This window comes from Sebastes umbrosus, chromosome 23, assembly GCF_015220745.1.
Source record: "Sebastes umbrosus isolate fSebUmb1 chromosome 23, fSebUmb1.pri, whole genome shotgun sequence".
NCBI lineage: Eukaryota > Metazoa > Chordata > Actinopteri > Perciformes > Sebastidae > Sebastes > Sebastes umbrosus.
The window spans coordinates 20274010-20295653 of record NC_051291.1 but is presented as its reverse complement, the minus strand read 5'-3'; the positions used below and the strand labels follow the sequence as shown (position 1 = coordinate 20295653).

At 44.3% G+C, this 21644-nt stretch overlaps 2 protein-coding genes across 2 annotated transcripts in view; both read left to right on the top strand.

Annotated features, from left to right (window-relative positions):
- The window catches only part of svopl (SVOP-like), a 38485-nt gene that overhangs the window by 3529 nt on the left and 13312 nt on the right, over positions 1-21644 (top strand). The window contains exon 2 of the mRNA XM_037759884.1: positions 11113-11123. The gene's annotated coding sequence lies outside the window, so the exon portion shown is untranslated. The remainder of the gene's footprint in view (positions 1-11112; positions 11124-21644) is intronic.
- On the top strand, positions 1593-19766 carry si:dkeyp-27e10.3 (UPF0606 protein KIAA1549). Its single transcript, XM_037759878.1, has 22 exons — positions 1593-2196; positions 6029-6237; positions 7615-8919; positions 9009-9091; positions 9417-9716; positions 9997-10183; positions 10268-10327; positions 10850-11001; positions 11090-11267; positions 11356-11540; positions 11615-11820; positions 11960-12087; positions 12208-12222; positions 12329-12525; positions 12610-12845; positions 13278-13413; positions 14040-14333; positions 14426-14478; positions 14556-14683; positions 14803-14957; positions 15109-15960; positions 16202-19766. Exons 2-21 carry the CDS (start codon positions 6090-6092, stop codon positions 15331-15333), a joined length of 4371 nt encoding a protein of 1456 aa, XP_037615806.1. The 5' UTR covers positions 1593-2196; positions 6029-6089; the 3' UTR covers positions 15334-15960; positions 16202-19766.

Genomic DNA, 21644 nt, shown 5'->3' with positions numbered 1-21644 from the left:
TTTACTTTATGTTTACGGTTAGTTTGTGTTAACTTTATATTTACGGTTAGCTTGTGTTAACTTTATGTTTACGGTTAGCTTGTGTTTACTTTATGTTTACGGTTAGTTTGTGTTAACTCTATGTTTATGGTTAGTTTGTGTTTACTTTATGGTTACGGTTAGTTTGTGTTAACTTTATATTTACGGTTAGCTTGTGTTAACTCTATGTTTACGGTTAGTTTATGTTTACTTTATGGTTACGGTTAGTTTGTGTTAACTCTATGTTTACGGTTAGTTTATGTTTACTTTATGGTTACGGTTAGTTTGTGTTAACTTTATATTTACGGTTAGCTTGTGTTAACTTTATGTTTACGGTTAGCTTGTGTTTACTTTATGTTTACGGTTAGTTTGTGTTAACTCTATGTTTACGGTTAGTTTGTGTTATCTTTATGTTTACGGTTAGTTTGTGTTAACTTTATGTTTACGGTTAGTTTGTGTTTAGCTTGTGTTAACTTTATGTTTACGGTTTGTTTGTGTTAACTCTATGTTTACGGTTATTTTGTGTTTACTTTATGTTTACGGTTAGTTTGTATTTATTGGGCTTCATATTGTTGATAATTTGCTCAGCGATTGATCAGTTTGTTAAAACACAAATACTTCTATTGGATTTAAACTGTATCATCATCTGATACCTTCTTATACGTGCACCAGTTACTGTTTTAATATGAAATCAATGCCAACTTTACACACATTTAGCATGTTAGCTATTTCAGCATTATGCTCTAGCAGAAGCTAAGCCATGCTAATATTTAGCAATATACTGTATGTTATTAAGAATGCCTACGCTAACATAGACTATTAATATGAAATCAATGACAAATATTAGTATGGTTTAGCTTCTCCTAGAGCATAATGCTAAAACAGCTAACATGCTAAATGTATGCAAAGTTGGCATTGATTTCCTATTAATAGCCCATGTTAGCGTAGGCATTCTGAATAACATTGCTAAATATCAGCATGTCTTAGCTTGTCCTAGAGCATAATGCTAAATAGCTAACATTCTAAAGCTAAGTGGGCGTAGCTGTGTGAAGCTTCTCGTAGTGTAGTTGTGTGTTTGTACCTGAGGGGGCGCCAGAGAGGCTGAGTCTCCTTTATGATGAGGACTTATTAATTATATTAATTATTATTGAAAATGATATTCATTATTATTATTGATGATGTCACAGTTTGTTGGTAAATCTATATTTCATGTTCTTATTTTTACTGATGGTTTAACATAAAACAGACTGATTGGTTTAGTTGGTGTTTTTCATGTTTTCACTGGAACCTCCTCAGGTCCATGTCCCGTAAGGTCCTGGTCCTGTCAGGTACAGGTCCCTTCAGGTCCTGGTCCCGGTCCCGTCAGGTCCAGGTCCCGTCAGGTCCAGGTCCTGTCAGGTCCTGGTCCAGTCATGTCCAGGTCCTTTCAGCTCCAGGTCCCGTTAGGTCCAGGTCCAGTCAGGTCTAAGTCCTGTCAGGTCCAGGTCCTGTCAGCAGGTCCAGGTCCAGGTCCTGTCAGGTCCATGTCCAGTCAGGTCTAAGTCCTGTCAGGTCCAGGTCCCGTCAGCAGGTCCAGGTCCAGATCCAGTCAGGTCCAGGTCCCTTCAGGTCCAGGTCCTGTCAGGTCCCGGTCCAGCCATGTCCAGGTCCCTTCAGGTCCCGGTCCTGTCAGGTCCAGGTCCCTTCAGGTCCAGGTCCCGTCAGTTCCCAGCCCTGTCAGGTCCAGGTCCCTTCAGGTCCAGGTCCCGTCAGCAGGTCCAGGTTCAGTCAAGTCCCGGTCCTGTCAGGTCCAAGTCCCGTCAGGTCCTGGTTCTGTAGAACTGCTCCGGGTCCAGCTCTGGTATGAAGCGTCTCTCTGTGAGGAGAAACAAAGGAAACAAGATGTCCTTCGAATTGTAGATTTGATCATCTGAGGCTCAACTGGCGGAGCTGGACTGGACCGGTACCGGGCTGGACTGGTACCGAATGTGACGGTCCGGGACCAGCGTGGACGGGTCCACATGGTCCAGCGTGTGGAGGCTGGTTCAGCAGACTGCGGACAGAGAGGAGGAGGAGGAGGAGAAGGAGGAGGAAGGTGTGATGCTGCAGCGACTCTCCGCCTCCTCCTTCCCCGCGCAGGGAGCGCGCCGCGCGGCTTCAGAGGCGTGACGCGGCCGATCCGCATCTCCAGGATGGCAGGTAGGTCTCCTCTCTGACTGATCCAACATGCCCTGTACCGACGGCCCGGCCCGGCTCGGCTCGGTTCGGTTCGGCTTCCTCTCAGTGAAAAGCGTGTGTCATGATGCTGATCAGTGCGCGCGGGTCTGATCCGCATCACCGGGGCTCGGTGTCGGTTTAGCGGCGTGGTGGAGGATCCAGCTGCAGAAGGGAGGCGGCTCACAATCAGGCTCGTTAACACGTTAAACCGGCACCATACCGGACCGGACCGGGTAATTAGGGCACGGATGCGCAGCTCTACCCCGGGACGGCGACTGCAGAGCGGGATGAAAGCAGCCGTGATGCCCGGTGTTAGTCCCGGTGGAGAGACGGAGACAGGCCGGGATGTGAGCGGGCTGTCGGTCCGGTAATTGGGTCAGTGGGAGCGCGGACCGAACCGAGCCGAGCCGAGCCAGGCCAGCAGAGGTGTGAGCGGCCTGGTGGAAGCAGAGCAGGAACCAGGCTGAGCAGGATCAGAACCAGGCTGAACAGGGTTAGAACCAGGCTGAGCAGGGTTACAACCAAGCTGAGCAGGGCTAGAACCAGGCTGAACAGGGTTAGAACCAGGCTGAGCAGGGCTAGAACCAAGCTGAGCAGGGCTAGAACCAGGCTGAACAGGGTTAGAACCAGGCTGAGCAGGGTTAGAACCAGGCTGAGCAGGGTTAGAACCAAACTGAACAGGGCTAGAACCAGGCTGAACAGGGCCCGGAGTATTTTTTATTATTTATTATTTTTACACTGCAGTATTTTTATTATTATTGTATTAAAATTATGTAGTTAATAATATTATTATTATTATTATTATTTATAATTCATTATTAGTGTTATTATTGTTGTGTATTCTGCAGGTGTAATACTGTTATACTAATGATTATTAATGAAAACTTTCATAATTGATTAATCAGATTATTGAATAAATCGTTTGATCTATAAAACATTAAATCAGAATGTAAACCAAGTCCAGTTGCCTGAAAATATTAGTAACATATCATGAAAATGTAAGTAAAATATCATGCAAATATTAGTAAAATATCATACAAATATTGGTAAAATATCATGAAAATATTAGTTTAATATCATGAAAATGTTAGTAAAATATCACAAAAATATTACAAAAATACCATACAAATATTAGTAAAATATCCCCAAAATAATAGTAAAATATTAGTAAAATACTATACAAATATTAGTAAAATATCGCAAAAATATTAGTAAAATACAATACAAATATTAGTAAAATATCATGAAAATATTAGTAAAATATCATGAAAATATGTGTAAAATATCATACAAATATTAGTAAAATATCCCGAAAATATTAGTAAAATATCAATACAATATATGTAAAATATCATACAAATATTAGTAAAATATCAATACAATATATGTAAAATATCATACAAATATTAGTAAAATATCATGAAAATATTAGTAAAATCTCCTGAAAATATCATACAGATATTGGTAAAATACCATACAAATATTAGTAAAATACCATACAAATATTAGTAAAATATCGCAAAAATATTAGTAAAATACAATACAAATATCATGAAAATATGTGTAAAATATCATACAAATATTAGTAAAATATCCCGAAAATATTAGTAAAATACCATGCAAATATTAGTAAAATACCATACAAATATTAGTAAAATATCATACATATATTAGTAAAATATCCCAAAAACATTAGTAAAATGCCATACAAATATTAGTAAAATACCATACAAATATTGGTAAAATACCATACAAATGTTAATAAGATATCCCCACAATACAGTATTTTAACAAAACTTGAATGATGAAAATATATGACTGTAAAAATAGCCTTTTATTCAAAAGACATAAAATGCAAAACAATGCTGTTCGGCCTTATAGTTCCATTTTTTATGCCATAAGTCCTGTCCTGTCCTCTGTCCTCCTGTCGCCTGTCCTCCGGCAGTCAGTATCAGTCCTTCCTCCTGTCCTCTTTCCTCCTGTCCTCTGCTGATGTCACTCACTGCTGCAGGTAACGTTAGGGCTGGTAGGGGTGGGGGGCTTTGTCTCAGCCAGCTGATCAGTTCACCAGTAAGATACATGACAAACTAACCTAAACATTAGACTATCGAGGATGCGAGGACAGACCAGATTTTACTGCGCATGTGTTGTACCCCAAAGATATGACGCGTACTAAGCCTCCTTCCATAGGCTTTGAACATCAGCAGGAAGAGGCTGAAGCTTTGGCCCCCGGAGCCCGTATGTAAGTTGTACCTATTATGCCCTGATATCGCGATTCAGTTTTCTGTCTCAACGATGCATATCATCACGTTTTTATATCGCGATATTTCGTGGCACGATATTTCGCCACACCCCTAATACAAATATTAGTAAAATACCATACAAATATTAGTAAAATATCACAAAAATATTAGTGAAATACCATACAAATATTAGTAAAATAAAATACAAATATTAGTAAAATATCGCAAAAATATCATGAAAATATTAGTAAAATATCACAAAAATATAAGTAAAATATCATGTACATATAAGTGAAATATCTTGAAAATATTAGTAACATATTAGCAAAATATGCCAAAACTATGAGTAAAATATCCCGAAAATATGGGATGTCTCTGATTGTCCTGACGGGTCCTGGTCCCTCTGTTTTATTGTTTATTGAATATTATGGGATGTTTCTGCTGTGGTTCAGGTCCTGACGGGTCCTGGTCTCTCTGTTTTATTGTTTATTGAATATTATGGGATGTTTCTGCTGTGGTCCAGGTCCTCCTGACATGTCCTGAGGTCTGTACTACGAAGCAGGATTTGGCGTTAGCGAGGTAACTTCAGGGTTAACTCTGGGTTTTCTGTCCTACGAAGGTGGTTCACTTCTTACCGGGGTAGAACGCCATGGTAACTGATGCTGAACAGCTAACCTGCTCCGGAGCAGGTTATGTTCCAGATAAGAGATCAACTCGTATAAAAGCACCGCCTACTGACCAATCAGAGCTCAGTGTGCAGATTGTATGATAATATTACACACATACGAAGAAGTTTAAATCATAATCCAGACTGAAAGCAACACAGTTTAAACTGACAGATGCAGGAAGGACAGCTGTATTTATGCTGGGGGTGTTTACCGCTTTGAATTATATTTTTATATATTTTTTTTTTTTTTACTTGCCCTTGAGTTTGTTTCACACCGCCGGAGAGGGGGACGCAGCTGAAAGAAGGTTTTAAATAGTCATAGACGCCACAATTTAATTAAAGGGTAAAAAGAAGAGTAATCCATTCATCCATTACACTCTTATAAGCTATTTATATTTAGATGACTTTATCCGACTTTTGAGTTTTCGTTAAATTAACAAGTCTGTTAATTTACGCATTCACACATCGGGAGTTTTTTCTTTTGCCAGCTGTCCTTCCTGTATCTGGCAGCTTCAACTGTGTTACTTTTAGTCTGGATTAAGTGTTTAACTTCTTCGTATTTGTCTAATATAGTTTACTCTTCCTTTGTTAAATGTGCCGCTCTGCCTGTCTGTCTGCACGTTTCCATGTCTGTGATTGATCAGATGCTACAAATACCTCCCTGTTGATGTGAACACGCTTGTAGCCAGACTGAGAAACCTTGGGTTGATTTACAGAGTTGATAACCACCTTTCGTAGGACCGCTTAGCGTGATCTCGGTTGTTAGGGTTAGTTAAACCAGATAACGAGGAGATATCCTGGGTAAATTGAACTCGCTTCGTAGTACAGGCCTCTGGTCTCTCTGTTTTATTGTTTATTGAATATTATTGGCTGTCTCTGACTGCGTGTCCCTGCTGTGGTCCAGGTCCTCCTGACGGGTCCTGGACTCTCTGTACCAGGATCAGACCAGCGGCCCTTTGAGGACGATGGACCCTGTGATCCCGCCGGGCCCTGGCTCCAGGACCAGGACCAGGATGGACCCCAGAACCTCAGCGTGCAGACGCACACTCGGTGTGATGCTGCTGGTGGCCGGCTCGCTGGTTTCCATGGTGACATCAAGCTCACCTGCTGCAGGTGAATAGTGATCTTTAATGGTACTGGTGCTCTGATGAAACATTCCATACAGGTGCATCATGGGAAATGTAGGATCAGTGTTTTTGTAGTAAAAGTCAAGATGCGTCTGTTAGAGACACCGCTGGGATGTAGTGCAGCTGACCTCTGACCTCTGAGATACCTGTAGGAAACAGGAACTTCCTTATAAGGATATATATATATGTGTGTGTGTTAGAGACACATTATATAGATATACATACAGTATATCTCCCTAGCTCTCCATCTCTCCATCCAGAGAGAGTATTTGAGGGCGTCTCCTCCTGAATACCAATGACACGTCTCCGTTCAGCACGTGATGCTGCCGCAAACCACACCGTCACCATGGCGTCACCACGGCAACAAAGCCGGAGGCGGATGAGAGGGACCCAGTCAAGGCTGAGAGCAGGGGGGGGGGTTCCATTAAAGAGACAGCAGCAGTTCCAGAAAGACGTTGCTGTGTTTGAATTAATCTAACAATCTAAACTAGTAACACCATTAAAACACAACATTCATAATTAAAACATCACCTTTCTGTTTCTTCTTCTACTCTTCATCTACTGAAGAAGATCAAACATCAGAACTGAAAGGACCAGTTAACCATTTAGTGAAATCTTCTTCCTGTCGGAGAGTTAGGTGTTCAGATTGATACCACTCAGGACTGGTGTCACAGAGGGAAACTGTTAGCTTAGCTTAGCATAAAGCCTGGAGATTGGGGGAAACTGTTAGCTTAGCTTAGCATTAAGACTAGAGATGGGGGGAAACTGTTAGCTTAGCTTAGCATAAAGACTGGAAACGGGGAAAGGACCCTTAGTTTTGGTCAGACTCCTTAGTTTTGGTCAGACCCCTTAGTTTTGGTTAGGACCCTTCGTTTTCGTAAGGACCCTCAGTTTTGGTCAGGACCCTTAGTTTTGGTTAGGACCCTTAGTTTTCGTCAGGACCCTTAGTTCTGGTCAGACCCCTTAGTTTTGGTCAGACCCCTTAGTTTTGATCAGACCTCTTAGTTTTGATCAGACCCCTTAGTTTTGATCAGGACTCTTAGTTTTGGTCAGACCCCTTAGTTTTGGTCAGACCCCTTAGTTTTGATCAGGACTCTTAGTTTTGGTCAGACCCCTTAGTTTTGGTCAGACCCCTTAGTTTTGATCAGGACTCTTAGTTTTGGTCCGGACCCTTAGTTTTGATCAGGACTCTTAGTTTTGGTCCGGACCCTTAGTTTTGATCAGACCCCTTAGTTTTGATCAGGACTCTTAGTTTTGGTCAGGACCCTTAGTTTTGGTCAGGACCCTTAGTTTTGGTCAGGACCCTTAGTTTTGGTCCGGGTCCACAGTTAAAGTTGGGATATTTTATCCTTTTGTCTCTCAGGTGTGCTGGACTTCAACAGGACGGCGGAGTCTCTGTCACATCCTTCATCACCCTCCTCCTCTTCCTCCTCCCCGCCCAGACCCCCGTCCCCCAGCCCCCCGGCCCTCAGCCCCCCGGTCCCCAGATCCCCGGCTCCCAGACCCCCGGCCCCCAGCCCGCTCTCACACTCTGGTTATCATCGCAACAGCGGTGGCGCAGGCTCGGCGGAGGACTCAGACTCTGGTGCTCAGGGGATCCACCTCCTGCTGAGACCTCCAGACATCCTGTCCCCTAGCCTCCCTCCACCCCTGCCCCCACACACCCAGCCCACCCTCACCCCTCCTCCCCCCTGGGAGCAGGGCCCCTCCCTGGAGGAGGCCTGGGGCTCCGGAGACTACCTGGAGACTCTGTCCTTCATGGTGCCTGACGGCGAGGAGCTGGCCTTGGCCACGCCACTGCCCAACCACCCCTACGACGAGGACATCGGAGGGGACTGGGTCTCCTACGACACCGCCTTCCCCGCCCGTCCCACCGTCCCCCTCTCTTCCCGCCTACCTATCTCACCCTCCTCCTCCACCCCCAGCATCCCGCTGCACACCCGCCCCACCCATCCAGATGTCTTCCCCAACTGGGACGAGGACTACGACCTGGAGGACCTGATGCCCCTGGAGCCGACGGAGCTGCTGCTGCCAGACATGAACAGCATGGAGTACTACACCAACCTGCTGGCCCGGGAGAAGGAGAGGGGGAGAGACCAGGACCGGATCAACCGGACCGACTCCAAACCCCCCATCACTCCCACAACAACCCAAACCCACCGTCCCCATTCGTCTTCATCCCCGTCCCCGAGCTCTGGTCCTCCTCCAGGACAGGAGCCCAAGCATCCCCTGGAGGGGCCCACCCCTCCCCTCACCCTTTCACCTACTCTCACAGGTGAGGAGACGCCACCTCCACTGTCAACCACCTTCAGAACTGCTTCTCCTCCAAAACCCAAAGACCATGTCCCAACCCCAGGCAGACACCCTCCTCGCCCCCCTTCCAACACCACCGGCCGGGTTCCTCCCCCTCCCCCACTGGGACCGCCCACCCGCCCCGACAGACCGGAGAGGCCTCCAGTGGTCACAGAGAAGCCAGTTAAAGCTCCGCCCACCAGGACCACCACCAAGGCGACAACCACAACCACCGCCATCACCACCACCACCCAGAACACTGCCATCAGCCTGACCAGAGCCCCCCCGGTCACTACACCTAGAGTGGCCCAGACCCCGCCCATCAGACAGTACCTGTGTAACGTCAGCAAGCCGGAGATGTACCTGGTCAGAGTAGGTGAGTAGGTCATGTGACACGGAGACCAGGTCCTGGTGTGTCATCAGAACCGGTCCGTCGGCTGATCTGGATCTGTTTATCTCCTGCAGTCAGTTCCAAAGGTTCGTCAGCCGGATTCACTCAAGTCAGAGATCTTCTGAAGAGAGACTTCAACCGCTCGGTGGAGCTGCAGGTACAAACACCACCTCCTTCACCACCAACACCACCTCCCTCAGCAGGTTCCGCTGGGACTTGGCGAGGGAATTACATTATTTTACTGGAAGGACTCTAGTTTACTTTATTTTCACTTTACTTTATGTTACATAACATTGTGTCACGTCATTCAAATCATTGAAGAAAAGTTTATAATCTGTAGTTTGAACTTCATTACTGACTAATTATTCTCACCTGTCAGGCTGAGCCTTAATTAACGGTGTACCTGCTTCAGACACCTTGAACTCACCTGGTTGATGTCAGATGAATGACAGCTGTCTGTCATCTCTCTGCTGCCTCATCAGTTCCTGAGAACACCGTCCAGTTTCGCCTTCCGTGTCGTATCAGGACCGTTGATCTTCACCGCCATATCTGTCATCAATGCCCTGCGCCAACCACCACGCAGCTCCGGCCCCGTTCCCACCGTTTCAGCGCTCTACACTGTACCGGACCTCAGGTACCAGATCCACTTCGTGCTGCAGTTCGTCCCTGACCACGTCGACGTCAGAGTCTGTAACTTCAGCGAACGGGTCGAGAGAGGGCTGATGATGGCGTACGCCGAGACACGGAGACGATCTCATGAGGCAGGAAACGTCACCGTACAGGTGAGTCCGTTACCTGTTTATAGTTAACGTCACCGTACAGGTGAGTCTGGAAAAAAAACACACCCAGGTTGCCACTAATCGCGGTCAGAAACACCAGTGAAATACACTGGTTAACAGGGAAAAAAACACCCAGGTCGTGGCTAATCACGGTCAGAAAGACCGGTAAAATACATTTAGCAGATGTAATTTAGTTTTAACTAGTTTTTTACATGTGATCAGCTTCACAATGAATGAATCAGTCTGTTGACCTTCAGCATCTGTATATCTGTGTCTTCTCCAGCTGTTGAACATCAGCATGTCCGTGACCCGGCCGCCAGCAGGGCAGAAGGTTTCCGTCGACGTCACCTTTGCGGTGCGTGATGGGCGGGACTACCTGCTGGGGTCAGAGGTCAGCGAACACCTGAGGAAGCTCAGCCTGGTTGAGTTCAGCTTCTACGTCGGATTTCCTGTCCAGCAGAACGCAGAACGTACGACCCAATCACACGTTAATAATGGCAGAATTTATTAAATACATGAAATGTATACTGTAAATGTGTTAAATGTGTTGACAGCGTTCCACTACCCTGAGCTGAACACGTCACACCACCTGCGCTCCACCTGGGTCCGTACAGGTGAGAAAACGATCCAGTCCACTTCTATGTTTAGTGTGAAACCATGAAGGTGGTCTGGGTTTGGGTGGTCTACTTTATGAGACAGATATCTGAAGTGTTTTTATATGAAACCATGCAGGTAGTCTGGGTTGGGGTGGTCTACTTTATGAGACAGATACCTGAAGTGTTTTATATGAAACCATGCAGGTAGTCTGGGTTTGGGTGGTCTACTTTATGAGACAGATATCTGAAGTGTTTTATATGAAACCATGCAGGTAGTCTGGGTTTGGGTGGTCTACTTTATGAGACAGATATCTGAAGTGTTTTATATGAAACCATGCAGGTAGTCTGGGTTTGGGTGGTCTACTTTATGAGACAGATATCTGAAGTGTTTTTATATGAAACCATGCAGGTAGTCTGGGTTGGGGTGGTCTACCTTATGAGACAGATATCTGAAGTGTTTTTATATGAAATCATGCAGGTAGTCTGGGTTGGGGTGGTCTACTTTATGAGACAGATACCTGAGGTGTTTTGTGGTTTCAGTGCTGTTGGGAGTCCAGGAGCAGCTGGTGGCTGAGAGGAGTTTTAAAGCTCGTCTGGAGAGACGTCTGGCTCTGCTGCTAGAGGAGGGACTGCAGGCGTCCAGCAGGAGGCGCTTGAGGAGAGCTACTGCTGTGGGCAACAACAGTCTGCAGGTATGGACACCTCAGACAGGTATATACACATGAGTGGACAAATATGCTGCTTTATGCAAATGTATGTATATAACCTGTTGTGTCCCAGGTGGTGCGGGTGTCGAGGCTGTCGGGGGCGGAGCGTCCCCTAGAGGTCTTCTATTTCGTGGAGGGTCCAGGTGGTGAGCGTATACCTGCCGAGGCGATGGCGGTCACGCTGAACCGCCTGGACCTTCAGAGAGCCGCCATCGTCCTTGGACACCGAGTCCAGAGACCCATCGCCCAACGTGAGTCAAGACCTGAAGCTCACCTGTCCTTCACCTGTCTCTCACCTGTCTCTCACCTGTCCTTCACCTGTCACTCACCTGTCTCCAGCTGTGGAGACCCTGTCCGTCCCCCCAGCGGAGACTCAGAGCAGCAGCATCTGGCTGATTGTCGGCGTGGTCGTCCCCGTCCTGCTGGCCGTCTTTATCATCATCATCCTCTACTGGAAGCTGTGCGGCTCAGAGAAGCTTGAGTTCCAGCCGGACGCCATCAACACCATCCAGCAGAGGCAGAAGGTCAGAGGTCAACAGGAAGTGGTTAAGTCTTTCCTGTCGTCCACGCTAACAGCTTATCATGTCTCCTCTCCCAGCTTCAGGCTCCCAGCGTGAAAGGCTTCGACTTTGCGAAGCTCCACCTCGGTCAGCACAGCAAAGATGACATCATGGTGATCCAGGAGCCCGGCCCGCTGCCCGCCCCCGTCAAAGAGGCCACGCCCTCCGACGGTGGAGACCTCAACACCCCCAAATCTAAAGGGTCGTCCACCAAGGCGACTCGGAACAGTCGCCGCAGGGGCAGGTCAGAACGCACAACTTTAGATTTCTATATCGGTCTGTAAAAACGACCTTTCTACAAATATACTGTAAGTTTAAAAAAATATGGATGGATGGAGGGATGGATGGATGATAACCTTAACCTCCTGTCTCTGGTGTTTCAGACTCAGCCCGTCAGACGGCGACTCGTTGGGCAGCGACCAATCGAGCGGCAGAGAATCGGCAGAAGAAAGCACTCGACCTGTGGCCACGCTCAGTGAGGGGAAACACCACAGGAAGACGCCCAAAAATGGTCAGAGACATTGTGACATCATCACCATCATCATCAATAAGGAAAATTAAGCTGTTGTGTTATTATGAAATGATTATAAAAGATCATTTGTTTTTTCTTTTTAATGCTTCTGGACTGAAGGGAGGAACAAGATGGGTCCGTTTCTACCTTCATTTCCTCTAATCAATATCTTTAATCTCTATAATCTTTATGTCAGATATCTCATATATCTGTTGTATTATTTCCTGTGTGGCTCCATCAGGCAGCGGTCCAGACGAGCTTCTCTCCTCGTCTTCCATTTTCGATCACGTCGACCGTTTGTCTCGCGGCTCGTCCGACGGCACGCGTCGTCAGGCCAACAAGGTGCAGCTGATCGCCATGCAGCCGCGACCGAGCCCGCCACAGCCGCACGCCCCGTCCCATCTGAGCCCCACCCTCACCGAGAAGGTCAGCACGGAGGTGAGACGACCACGAAAAACAATCACGCCCCCTTTCAGTTCGCCATTTAAAACCGGTCTGACATCATCACCGGTGCTCCTGCAGGTGGCACTGAGACACAAGTCTGAGATCGAGCATCACAGGAACAAACTTCGGCAGCGCGCCAAGAGGCGGGGTCAGTGTGAGTTTCCCTCCATGGATGACATCATGGATGCCTTCGGAGACGGACCGGTGCAGAGCGAGGTGGCACAGCGTCTCTATAGCTCCGCCCACGACCACATGGACTGCATCCTGCAGGCTGACGGCCACTCACCCCCCACGCCCACAGACTCCAGGAGGAGGTCAGACTGACGCTCTTCATGTAGTGTTAACTCAACTCATAATGTTTATTTTTATTATTCACTATATCAACAGACACTACAGGATCAATAGTATAATACAAAAATTATATAAGTTAGCATTAGATAATGCCTCATTTAAATATTTAAACATAACATTTTTAGAAAACTTGTAACACAAAAAACAATTGTCTTGATGTCAGTAATGAACTGGGAAGTTTCATTGTGGTATCTATTAGTTAAACCTGTAGTGTCTTCCTTTAATTCATAAACTGTGGTCTGTAAAGGAAAACCTCTTTTATTATTTTAGTAAAACTGTGTCTAAATATGAGCCTGAGCTTCTTATTATGATATTAATGATATATATTTGTATCTGAGGAGATGGTGTAACCAGATTCACCATGAAACACATTTTCTATTTGTGTCTTTGTCCAGAGGGAGGCGGTCCCCTCGGGCTCGGCGGGCTCAGCCAGGACCTGGAAGTCTCCCTGATACAGACCGAGACCGGTTGCTCACCGATCACAGCGCCACCTACAGGAAGTACCCGGGACTCAACAACGTGGCCTACATGGTGAGACAGACATGCCAGACAGGTTTAACCAGTTAGCAATACTCTGGATCTACTGGAAGCTTTGGGATTTTATTCTAATCTGACATCCGTTGAATGTGGAGTTCCACAGGGTGGCGTTCTGGTTAATCTTTTCTTTGTATTATATATTAATGATATCCGTTCCTCGATACATAGCATTGACTCTCAGAACAAACTTTACAGGTCTTACCCCACTAGTGGTGAGGAGCTAAAAACAGAACCATTGTCTCTCCATTTTTACTAGTTAGGCTGTAGAGTTTTAGTCTGCTGTGAGTGAAGCAGGCCTAACCTTATTATTTGACCTAGCCATGACATCTTGGACCAACATTAACTTTTTGCACATTATAAACAACTTTAAGTTAATTTTTGTGGTCAGGAGGTCATCAAAAGCAGACGGTATTGAAGTAGAGGACTAGTCTGAGGTAGCATTGACAGATACGAGAGTATCATCAGCATAAAGATATACATTATAGAGCTGAGAGTGAAAATAAATATTATCTACATGTAAATAACAGAGGACAGAGTATTGATCCGTGTGGAACACCTTTATTAATAGTCACATTTGACTGAACACCTACTCTTTATTCTCTCCTTCCTCTCTTCCATAGTCGGACCCTGACCTGCCCCCGGACCACGGCAGCCCCTCCCCTACCGACGAGGTGTTTGACTCAGCCCCGGCCCCGCCCCCCTATATGCCCCCCCAGCCCTCCATCGAGGAGGCACGGCAGCAGATGCACTCCCTTCTGGATGATGCCTTCGCCCTGGTGTCACCGTCCTCACAGGGCAGCGCCGGGGTGAGTGGGGTAAGCCCCGCCCTGCCCAGCCCCTCCCCCCAGGCCCGCCCCGCAGGCAGGCAATGGGGCTCTTACCCAGCTGCCCCCTCTCACAGCCCCTTCTCTGCTGTGAGTGTGTCGCCCTGCAGCTGAGGCCATTTTCAGTCCGACATGACTCCATGTTCAGTTTTCATTTTCTTCTTCTCTCCGTCTTTCTGCAGAGATACGCAGAGCTAGGAATGTCTCCAACATCAGTCCAGGGCCTGCTGCAGAGGTCAGTACACTTAAAACCAGGTCCAGGTCTGTAATCAGGATCTGAACCAGCACTGATTCTCTATGTGTTTTATACAGGCAGGGCCTAAACTCAGGAGGGTATGTTTCTACTGGAGATCAGCTGCAGGAGTCGGTTTACTCCAGCAGGGGGCCGTATGAGGACCCCCCCTCCTCGTCCAGACCACGACCTGTAGGGGGCAGCACAGGTATAGTCATCTGTATTGCTGTCTTTGAACACTGCTGTCATTCAGCCGTTCCGCCTCCTACACTGAAATGGGTCGATTGGGGCTTACGTTTGTTGAATCTGTTACATTTGTTGACCCAGGTGCGCAGCTCCACCACTTGACCCAGGTGGGTTTGTCCAGTCAGATTGGTGCGTACCCTGGGGTGGGTCGCAGCATGTCTGGTCCCACTGGCTCCAGCTGGAACCACCAGCACTCAGACCAGGACCTGTCCAGACCAGGAGCCAGCAGAGAGAGTGTGAGTCCGTTGTGAGGAGTAGCAAAATCGAACCAAACTTGGCCAACAACAACAAATGATCACTGTCATCAGTTTCATTTCATGTCTTTTATCTGGATTTATTTTCTGGTCTTGGCCTCCCCCTCTGTCCTCCTCTCCCTTCTCCCTACAGGTGCTGTCGTTTCCAGAGTTCTCCTCTTCCTCTGTTTTCCAGATGCCCAGCTCCTCGTTGCGGGACCCATCGGCTCCACCTCTCCTCCTGACCTCACCGACTCCAGAGTACCCACCAGAGGACGCCTCACCCTCCGCCCACACTTCCGCCTCTCTTATAAAGGCTATCAGGGAGGAACTGCGACGTCTGGCCCAGAAACAGGCTGCAGTGACCAGCTACCCTTAGACTGGTCTGGATCTGTTTGGATCAGGACTCAACTGGTTTCAACCATTATTGTTTTAAACCACTCAGAGCCTGTAAAGACTGGATTAAAACCCTAAAACTAACTGATCCACACTCTGGACTCTCTTGAGCTAATCTACGTCTGTGCCACTAAACCCAAAATGACACTGGGCCACGATCCACGTCTGAAAAAAAAAAGACAGTGTCTCCTGACTGAAAGACCTCCGGTACTTTACAGGGTTCCGTCTGTCTGTCCTTCATCCTTCAGCTCAGTGTTTCATTAGACATTAGAGTTTAACTCTTCACGTTTCCACTGAAGTGCTTCCTGGAGTGGATCTTTTGATTATCATCCTTCCTGAACTTCTGGAGTGGATCATACTTTTTGAAATTTTGGAGCAGCAATTCATTCCTAAAGTCCGGGGTGGATCATCCCTCTCAACCCTCTGGAGGGGATTGTCCCTCCTGACCTTCAAAGGTGGATCGTCCCTTATGGACTTCTGAAGTGGATAGTCTCTCCTGATCTTCTGGACTGGATTGTTTCTCCTGATCTTCCCAGAGTGGATGGTTTCTCCTGAACCTCTGGAGCAGATCGTCCCAGGGGATCTTCCCCCCTGACCCACTGGAGGGAAGGTGTCTCCTGATCATCAAGAGTAGATCGTCTCATGGAATTCTGCAGGGGATGCTCCCCTCTGGACTTCTGAAGTGGATCCTCCCCCCTAATGGTCTGGAATGGAACGTCCTTCCTTACCTTCTGGAGTGGATTTTCCCTTCCTGATCTTCTGGGGCATTTCATCCATCCTGGAGTTTTGGAGGGGTTCGTCCCTGTTGAACTTTTGGAGCACATCGTGCCCACTGACTTTCTGGAGGAAAGGTCCCTCCTGGATCTCTGGAGCAGATCGTCTCAGAAGATCGTCCCTCCTGACCCACTGGAGGGAAGGTCCCTTCTGACCTACTGGGGCAGATCACCCTTCCTGTAGTTCTGGAGTGGATCTTCCCTTTTGAACTCCAGAAGCGACTTGTTCCTTCTGATAGTCTGGATGGGTTGTCCTTCCCGAACTTCTGGAATAGATAGTTGCTCCTGACCTTCCAAGTGGATGGTCCCTCCTGATTTTCTGGACTCAATCATCCCTCCTGAAGTTCTTAAGTGGATTGTCCCTCTGGACCTTCTGTGGTGCTAACCGTCAGCCTCATCCCATCTCATGACCACTTATTGCCTTCCACACTTCCATCAACCACAGGGATCAGGTCTCCTTTCATAAACCATATCAATGAGGTCTTTGCACTGTCGACAGCTGGAGGTGGCGTACAGTCCCTACGGCAAGGGGACGCAAAACAGGAAAAAAAGTATATATAAATATCTATAAGAATTAATATGAATATCTGTAAAGAGATAGAATCCCAATGAGCACAATATCAATGTAAGAGTTATTATTGGAGTATTGAGATGTTACTTATTTTTTATTGCTTATATATGAAAGTATACTTTAAATATTTAATTTTGATGAAAAAAAGACCAAACTACTGTTCTATGGTTGTATTATTCTTGTGTTTGAGCTCGCTGTAGATTTTGAGCCGGCGCTTGTTTCTCTGTGGAAACGTTGCTTAGCGTAGCTGCTCGCTCGTGTGTTCATGTATCGGTGGCAACGAAAAAAATCGCGCTAATGCATCGCTTTGATATCAAGTTTTTTCATTGCTGATTTGTTGCATCCATCAGTCTGTGGGCAGAAAATTATAGATGAGATTATCACATGACAGGTGGGTAAAAAATGTTTCTGTACGGGGGCAGAGATGGAAAACCAGTCATTCATCACAACCAGAAACTAAAGCTAACAGGTACACATCAACCCCCCCCCCACAAACTATTAGCAACCCTTTCTCTCCACCTCTGAAACGCTTCGCCGTTATTGTACGACTCTCTTTTTGACTGACATTACTGAAGGATAGTTAACTATAGGCATCCAAAGATTTATACGCCCACAATTTATCTTTACAGCGCTGCCGTTGGCCAGGTCGGACAGCTGGCTACTTAGCTAGCTTAGCTTGCTAATTCCACCATACTGTCATGCAACACAGAATATGAGGCGAACAAAGTTGTCCCTCATCTGGCGATAGCACTGTGCTTTCCTACGCTGTGACAAGAGTGTGTGGATGAAGCATTAAGTTGTTAAATTTGATTAATTTAGCAACTGGTTAGTTAGGTAGCTACCATGCTAATTCCACCATGCTACAGAAAATTCAATTCAATTCAATTTATTTTTATATAGCGTCAAATCATAACAGAAGTTATCTCGAGACGCTTTATATATAGAGCAGGTCTTAGACCGTACACCATAGTTTAGAGACCCAACAGAGATCCACCAAGCGCGCTGTGGCCAGGAAAAACTCCCCGTTTAGCGGGAAGAAACCTGGAGCAGAAGAAAATGAGCCCAACAACTTCACCAGTAGGAGAGCAGGCGTTAGTTAGCTAGCCTGTCAGTCTCCGGACAAGCTAGCTAGCTAACTAGCCAGTTCCAGAGACAGACAATCTAGCTAGCTAGCTTAAGTTAGCTAGCCGTCTACGTAGGGGTCGGCTAATCTGGTCCCACTTTCTGGTACATGCTGAAAATCAAACATTTTTACTGGATTATTTAGAGATTTTCCAAAGTAAAAGTCCCTCGAAGTGTATAATTCAACTTTTTTCCATGGTCTAGTGTTAAAAAAGTTGACAACAATCACAATAAATCAGAATATCGAATGTCAAAACTCAAAAATCGCAATACATATTGAATCGATAGGCGTATCGTCCTAGTCCTAACTTTTAACTGTCTAATTCTGCAGATTTTAACAAACTAATTAAATAAATTGTGATAAAATGATGCTGAATGACTGGTTGACTGTTTTCTCCGTAGTGTTGTGAAGAAGTCGGTCGCTCGTATAATCCGGTTTTGGTACGAGAGCGTTTGTTCGTCAGCATGTTTGACTTAGTTTGAGGCTTCAGCTACTCGTGATGTTCCAGTTAATGTTCAGCATGCTGCTAAAAGATGTTTAAAACTAAGTTTATAAAGTGAAGAGTTATTCCACATCGAGTTCAGAGTGAGCAAAGAGCGTCACAGTGCCATAAAACCATCATTCATCCAAACACAGTAGGAAAAAAATACATCCTTTGTTTTGTTTTGCATTTGCAAAATCTATTTTTAAATCTAAGATGGTTGCAGTAAACCGTGTATAAATGAAAGTGGATATGGTGTTGAATAGAAAACATGATATATAGAACATATTTTATGTGTGATTGCTCTGCTGAACTGACTCAAAGATCAGTGCCAACACATCTGTCACGGACCAGAACCGACTGGAGACTCTCTGATTGGCTCTAGCACCTGTCTGTCAAGCTGTATGACTTGGCCCCGCCCACAGGATCACATGGTGCTAACCCAACGACTCCAGGTGTGTCTGAAACTCTTCACACACTAACATTCAGAGAGGAGATCAAACTCTGGATTCAACCTGCCGCTCTGCAGGTTTCACTAACGTCTCCTGAATGTTTCCTTCAGTGTTTTCTAGAGTTTCTGTGTTTTCTAGATCTGTGATCCTCAGTGAGAATCCAGCAGACGAGCAGCCGCCGCCGCGCTGTGGAGGTTCACTCACAGCAAAACTACTGATTCACTAAAACTACTGATTCACTAACATGATCTGGATCCAGATATCTGATCTGATCAACAAAACTACAGATTCACTAACATGCACAGATTCATCTTCTGCATGCAAGATATCAACTTTTTAAGTTCAAAATATCACAAGATAGTAACTGGTGGGCACAAGTGACATATTCTTGTACAAACTTCCACAAACAAGATAAAAATCCTGCCCTTTGTGCGTAAAATGAAAAATCTCATCTGCCGGGGTTTCCTTTAGCGTCTGATCTGGATCTAGATACCTGATCTGGATTTAGATACCTGATCTGGATCTAGATATCTGATCTAGATCAGCCGATCTGAACTCACTATTAACCTGAGAACTAATTGATGTGTTTTCAGGTCTTCACTCTTCAGATAGTCTGAATCGTTAGTTTTGTCGTGACTGAACTTCCGTACAGGTTTTTGCTCTGAGTCGAACCACATTCCTGTTGTTCCTGTCTGGACTCTGTTCCAGCAGGCAGCCTCACTGAGTTCAGACCTGGACCAGGTGAGTCCACATCAGCCCAGCTGTGATCCAGGTGTGATCCAGCTGTGACACCAGGTGTAGCTCAGTGAAGCTGCAGCGTGGAAACGGAGGCCGAAGGATGAGTTGTTTTACTGTCAGTCGGTGACGTGGATCACTGCCAGCAGTCTCACCTGTTCAACAGTCTCACCAGGTGAGTGTCAACTGATCTGACGGGGTCACATGACAGGACTCCGTGTGCTGTTTCAAGTCTCAACGATTGTGTTAACCAACATTAAAGAGTTGTGTTCAAATTCAAACCAGCAGCTTGTTTACTATCATTTATTATCATATAATATTTATTTTTCTTCTCAAGTTTAAAAAGTACAGAGATTAAAATCATCTTTTAGACATTAATTTAAAACAACTAGTTATATTAATAATCCGTCTAATCCCAAAAACAGAGAAAACCCAAACAATAAAGTTTATATGGAAACAATTCTGACAGAAAATATAAAAAAAGAAAAGCTTCATATTTAGGATGTTTAGTCAAAGAATGAGTCAAAATTTTGACCTAATAAATCAAAATTACATTATGTATTACAGGATATCGGGACCACTGAGATTTTGAGAATAAAGTCAATTGTTTTTAAGAGTATAAAGTCATAATATTTCTAGAATAAATTCATAATATTTCTAGAAAAAATCATAATATTTAGAATAGAATGCTTTATTGTCATATTAAATACAACGAGATTCACAGTTGCCACTTCTGGTCAGTGCTTTAAAACAAATACTTGACAAGACTAAACGAGGCAGGTAAAACACAACAGGTAAAACACATACAGTTATAAAGCAAATAAAACAGGTAAAGTAGATGTAATAAATAAATATAAACAGGTATTACACGAGGAAAAAAATAGGTAAAAAATATGTAAACGGAGGTAATTGCACTTGTACAATAGGTAGGGTAGATGTAATAAATAAAATGTAAACAAAGGTAGTTGCACTTGAGGTATATATTGCATCAAATTATATATTGCACAGTCAAATGTATTTCACAGTCAGTGTATTAATATTGCACAGATTTGTTGTTTATTCAGTGTCCGTATGGCCTAGGGGAAAAAACTGTTTACGAGTCTGGAGTAGCGGGCTTTCATTGACCTGTAGCGCCTGCCAGAGGGCAGCAGGTCAAACAGGTGATGAGCTGGGTTGAAGGAGACCCTGAGAATAGTTGTGGACCTACTCAGGCAGCGGGAGCTGGAGATCTTTTCCAGGGAGGGCAGAGGGCAGTCAATAACCCTCTGGGCTGTGTCTATGATGGCTATAATAAAGTCATAATACTTCTATAATAAAGTCATAATATTTCTATAATAAAATCATAATATTTCTTCAATAAAATCCTAATATTTCTAGAATAAAGTCATAATATTTCTATAATAGTCATAATATTTCTAGAATAAAATAATATTTCTTCAATAAAATCATATTTCTAGAATAAAGTCGTAATATTTCTATAATAGTCATAATATTTCTAGAATAAATTCATAATATTTCTAGAGTAAAGTCGAAATATTTCTTGAATAAAATCAAAATATTTCTAGAATAAAGTCCTAATATGTTTATGATAAAATAATATTTCTAGAGTAATTCATAATATTTCTATTTTAAAGTTGTAATATTTCTAGAATAAAATCATAATATTGCTAGAAAAAAAATAATATTTCTAGAATAAAATAATATTTCTAAAATAAAGTCGTAATATTTCTAAAATAAAAATCATATTTCTAGAATAAAATAATATTTCTATTATAAAATCATATTTCTACAATAAAATCATAATATTTCTATGATAAAGTCATGTTTCTAGAATAAAGTCATATGTCTATAATAAAATCATTTCTAGAATAATAAAATATTTCTATTTTAAAGTTGTAACATTTCTAGAATAAAATCATATGTCTATAATAAAATCATAATTCTAGAATAATTCATAATATTTCTATTTTAAAGTTGTAACATTTCTAGAATAAAATCATATGTCTATAATAAAATCATAATTCTAGAGTAATTCATAATATTTCTTTTTTAAAGTTGTAATATTTCTAGAATAAAATCATAATATTGCTAGAAAAAATATTTCTAGAATAAAATAATATTTCTAAAATAAAGTCGTAATATTTCTAGAATAAAATCAT

What these genes read in the sequence shown, in the direction of transcription:
- si:dkeyp-27e10.3 (XM_037759878.1), top strand. Translation starts at nt 6,090, where the DNA reads ATGGACCCTGTGATCCCGCCGGGCCCTGGCTCCAGGACCAGGACCAGG. An exon ending in TGTCCAGCAGAACGCAGAAC is followed by an intron (nt 10,184 to 10,267) that starts GTACGACCCAAT and finishes ATGTGTTGACAG; the next exon opens with CGTTCCACTACCCTGAGCTG. An exon ending in CAGGAGCCAGCAGAGAGAGT is followed by an intron (nt 14,958 to 15,108) that starts GTGAGTCCGTTG and finishes TTCTCCCTACAG; the next exon opens with GTGCTGTCGTTTCCAGAGTT.